Source organism: Wolffia australiana, chromosome 10 (genome assembly GCF_029677425.1).
Source record: "Wolffia australiana isolate 7733 chromosome 10, ASM2967742v1".
NCBI classification, from domain to species: Eukaryota; Viridiplantae; Streptophyta; class Magnoliopsida; order Alismatales; family Araceae; genus Wolffia; species Wolffia australiana.
Window position 1 is genome coordinate 10198762 of NC_135844.1, and position 5178 is coordinate 10203939.

General features: G+C 43.9%; 1 protein-coding gene across 1 annotated transcript; it reads left to right on the forward strand.

Moving 5' to 3' along the window:
• The first annotated feature begins 3191 nt into the window (after positions 1-3191).
• LOC144708583 (BURP domain-containing protein 6-like) lies at positions 3192-4895 on the forward strand. Its single transcript, XM_078581980.1, has 4 exons — positions 3192-3338; positions 3460-3520; positions 3669-3779; positions 3961-4895. Exons 1-4 carry the CDS (start codon positions 3204-3206, stop codon positions 4758-4760), a joined length of 1107 nt encoding a protein of 368 aa, XP_078438106.1. The 5' UTR covers positions 3192-3203; the 3' UTR covers positions 4761-4895.
• The last annotated feature ends 283 nt before the right edge of the window (positions 4896-5178 follow it).

A 5178-nucleotide genomic window follows, 5' to 3' on the forward strand; every position in this document is an offset into this window, starting at 1 on the left:
AAATGTCGTTGTGTTGTCCTCATCCAATCCCGGAGTGTTTTCTTGGCTTAGCCGTGACCGTAAGAACCATATCTCTGCGACACAAGATCCTAATGGCAGCCTCGTGAATGGAACAGAAGTTAGAACATTATTCCTCCAATAATGGATAATAGTTTGTGTGACGTGTTTCGCGACTAGGAATTTGATATCCTTGCCTAGCTTCTAAATCAACATTGATCCAAAAATAACATTTCTTTTCATGGAAAGTAAGCACGCTCATCCCAAATTAGGATTAGCCATAACATGCGCAAGAACTGACAAAATCTTCTTCGATCAATATATCGTACAATTATGGAGTATTTTCGTTCTAGCCTCGTTGGATAATCGCTACAATTAATGCTATGAGTTTAGTAGTTATATTATTTGAACTTGGATATTTTAACGAAAGGTACAAATCGCAAGCAATAAATATCATTAGCTATTATCTTTTGAAATCGATGAGTTCACTCTATCACGATAGTCGGATTCTGACATCATGATGTTAATTCGATGATTCTGACAGGTCACAAAAAATTGGAGCGCGAATCATGCCATTAGAAAAATTAAAAAATGTTGTAAATAATTGTTTTTCTTGGAAATTATTGAAACTATCATTTCAGAAAACGTTTTTTATATTTTATATGAGGTAAGAAGTCAAGAGACGAGTAGCTTTCGAGACATGCGATTGTTGGCGCGTTCCTCTTGTGAACAGAAACCTGATGTTGACTTCTGGAAGTGATAAGATAAATTATCACTTCATACATCATAAATTACACATATGCGCGTGCTTACAACATAAATTATACATCATGATTGTTCCGTAAATTTTTTAATTTGGAAGAGGTTTCTTGAATGTGTCTATGGCAATAAATTTATAGGGCCTTCAAAAGGGTCAAAAGGGTCAAAAGGCTACAGTCATATGATGCATGAATCACTCGTTTGATTAAGGAGGGGAAAATCAAATAGTTTGTGGTGTCCTAAGTCAATGTCAGAGTTGATTAATAGAAATGAGGGAGCATCCGGAAATTTGTATCATTGAGGCACAAAGATAACAAGGCCGCTGAGCTGACTCTAATAGTTGCCGACATCCACACCACTCCCTGAAAATTTAACAATTATTATTTTGGGGCCAGTTTAACAATTAATGATATAATAATTATTTCGAAAGAAATAACTGAAGATTGCTTATTCTTTTACCAGAATCTTGTCACAAGTTTAGACTGGGACAGACAACCTAAGGAAGATTTATTACTGGGATTCGCCGAGCCTGAAAAAACATGATGTCGAGAAAGCTGCGCAGTTTCGGAGCCTGAAATTCAAGAGAGATAAATAATTGAATGATAAAGAAACTGAGAAAATTTCGAGATCTTCGCGTTTGACACAAACATATATTCATATGAGAACTAGACCAGAGATGGAACAGATGGACAATGGATAATCCCAAAGAAAAAGAAACAGATGAGCAATTGTCCCAACACTAAATTGCGAGAGAGAAGTAGTTGCATTACTTACATACAATGATAACAGACAAAGAAAGAGAAGGGTTTTTAGATGAAAATTACAAAAATGGGTTTTAGATGAAGTGCAATTGAGAACTCTGTTTGACAAAGAATTTCGGATGCGAAGCCGATTACTGCATCGTTGGCATGATGCTCGTATCAAATAAATGTTGTCAGGTACAACGGAACAGCGGTTAAGTAGATTATTAGAGTCAAAAACTCAATTAACGTCAATTTATTTCAGGAATTACCGCGAAACAGAAACGACGAGACCACTCCCCGTTAACAAAGACCTAATGGAGAGGAAGTTGGAATATTAAACCTCCAATAATGGATTTTAGCTTGTGTGAGGTTTCCCTTTATAATGAATTTAATATCGTTGCCTAACAACCTAATAAACTTTAATACAAATATTTATGTAACTCAACTGCATTAGAACAAAAGATACTTCACCAGAACAATAAGAGAAAGCGGACCACAAAGTCCACGGATACGGTAGAAGACAGTAAATTTGTTGGCATGGAAACTAAACATCTCATCACTAATTGGAATTAGCCGAACAAACACAAGAACTGACGAAATTATTTTGATCAATATATTGACCAATTATGGAATATATTACTTGTAGCCACGTTGGACAATCGCCGAAATGCATGCTATGAGGTTAACTTTAACTTCGATATTCAAACGAAATGTACAAATCGCAAGCAATAAATATGATTAATTAATAAATTTTTGAAACCGATGCGTCAAGTGTATCATCACAGTTGGATCCTGACTTCATGATTTTGATTCTACGATTCTGACTGACAGGGGACCGAAAATGGAAGCGCGAATCATGCCTTTGGAAGGACTAAAACATTGTTTAACTTTATTTAGATTCGAAGAGTATTAAAGTATAGCTTCAGAAAATGTATTTTGGCTTTCTGTGAGGTAAGAGGTCAAGAGGCGAGTAGCTTTCGGTACATACGATTTTTCTCGCGTCGCTCTTGTGGATGGAAGAAACCTGACGTTGATTTCTCGATATGATAAAATAAAAAACGTCCACATGCGTATGCATGCCGCATAAATTATACATCGTGATTGGTCTGTTAATGTTTTATTAAGAATAGCTTTCTTGATCTGTCTCTATGGCAATGGTGTTGTAGGGCCTGGGCAAATGGTCATGGGGTTGCAGTTGTAAAACTACATTGGTAACATACGTCTGCTAATGCCTGAACCACTCGTTTGATTAGTTGATGAGGGGAAACTCACATAGGTTGCGAAGAGATGACTCATAGTCAGATATAATAGACGGTAAAAGAGAAGGGAGCAATCCGAAGAAAATAGTATCGTCGAGGAAGCTGCGCAAAGTCTAACAGTTGCCGACATCCACACGAGAAGAAAGGAAGATTTCATGCTTGTCACGCCAAGCCGCCCACTGGGACACGCCAAGCCATTAATGCCCTGATACGTAGTCCATCAACTATCGGTGACCCTTCGCCTACTCTGAAAGGCCTGATTCGTCCTTCGTGTGGCCCCCTTCTCTCTCTCTCCCCTCTCCCTGACTCGCTGTCTCTATCTCGCACCTAGCTCTTTGTCTCTCCCTTTGTCTCTGTATGTCTCTCTATCACTCTCTCTCTCTGTCTCTCTATCACTCTCTCTCTCCGTCTCTTTCTCTCTCTCTGTCTCCGTTTCTCTCTCTAAATGGGTCAGGTAGCCCCTATAAATTCAATGGAAACCCATCTCCGACGGTATCACTCCGGAGATCGTCCAGCCATTCTTAGGTCCAATCTTTGCGACTCCATGGCGCGCTACATCCTGGTTTTGCTGTTTCTTTGCGTGAGTTTCCGCATTTTTAACGGCCATACGTACTTAAACATACGTATAACATTGGCCATCCGTGTAACGTGGGCTCTAGTAAGAACTGCTAATAAAGTTTCTGTTTTTTATGCTTGCGTAGGCGGTTATTGCTGAAGCCGCGCCCCCTCCGCCCCCCCCTCGATTTCGTATCATTCCGAGAGGTTTGTACTCTAAAAGTGCTCCTTCCTACCCGAGAGCTTCTTATCTTACCGCAAAAGACCGAGAGCTTTGTTCTCTCCATAACTTGAGTCCATCGAGATACGGAAAAAGGTATTGAATCCGCGTTGACGAGATTAATTCTCTCCGCAGGAGGTACCGCGCAGGAAGTCGCTGGGAGCTCAATAACCCCGGAAGCCTACTGGCACCAAGCTCTTCCCTCCACGGATATTCCTATCGCGTTCCGCTCCTCCCTACTGACAGGTTTTCTAATGTCCCAGCCACTATAGAAATAACAATTCGCTGCCGAAACCCCGATCCCCACCCCCCCATCGCTCCATTTGAAAGAAAAGAGGACGATGGAACGTTAAAAGCTCGCGCACTCAGTCCCGTTTCGTTCCACTCCGTTCTGAGATGAAACTAAAAATTTCCCTTTGCGGCGCAGATAGCAAGCTGGCGACTCCGGCGTGGTGGAGGGGAATATACGGATTCATTATACCGAGCCCGATAGGCGGCGTCAATGTCACTCTCCCGAACTTCAACTACCAGTACGCCGCCACCCAGACGCAGGTGCGAGCCAACGCCAATTCAACCATCTTCTTCCGACAGACGGACCTCGTGGCGGGCTCCAAGATGCGCGTGAACTTCGCCGCGCCCGCGTCCGCAGCCAAGTTCCTGCCTCGCTCCGTCGCCGACTCAGTTCCCTTCTCGTCCGCCAAACTGCCCGAAATTCTGAGCCTCCTCTCGGTGAAACCCCGCTCGGCCGAGGCCGACATCGTCCGCAAAACCCTAAAACGGTGCGAGGAGACGCCCCTGGCCGGTGAGACCAGATTCTGCGCCACTTCGCTCGAGTCCGTGGTCGACTTTTCCACGGTCAGCCTCGGCTCCCGCGACCTCGCGGCGGTCTCCACGGTCGTCACCAGCGGGAAGCCCTCCAAGCAGGTGTACACCATCGAGCCCAGCGGCGTGAAGAAGCTCGCAGACGGCGGAGCCCTCGCCTGCCACCCGGAAAAGTACGCGTACGCTGTGTTCTACTGTCACACCGCGCCTTCGACCAAGGCTTACACGGTGTCTCTGGCGGGGGCGGAAGGCACCAAGGTTGAAGCCGTGGTGGCGTGCCACACGGACACTTCCAAGTGGAACCCTAAGCACATCGCCTTCCAGATGCTGAAGGTGAAGCCCGGGACGGTCCCCGTGTGCCACTTTCTGCCGCCGGATCACGTCGTGATCGCTAGATCCCACTAGATCCAGCTGCTCTTCCTTCCTTATCCACGAACATCGATGGCCGCCCCATAAAAAATAAGGGCCTATATCGTTTCATCAACGTGTATTCTTCGTCACCTGTCTTTCTCCAAGATTGATGCCGCGTTTTCTAAGTTACTTGTCTGGGTTTCTGGTTGTTGAGAATCTTCGATTGAGGTAGAAGGAAGAAGATAGAAGAAGTAAGAAGAGAGAAGAAGAGAGGAAGAACACCAAGAGAAGAGGTGCAAGTGTTGGATCGTTGTTATTCCCGGCTACAAGATGTTCGTTTACATTTGTTCTTATACAAGAATAGTAATCTTCCGTTATTGAGATATATCCGTTTGGATGCAGATTTAATCTGCACCGTTATAATCCAAAGAGGTACACCGATCGTGACCGTCGATCGGTCCCGTATACTCCC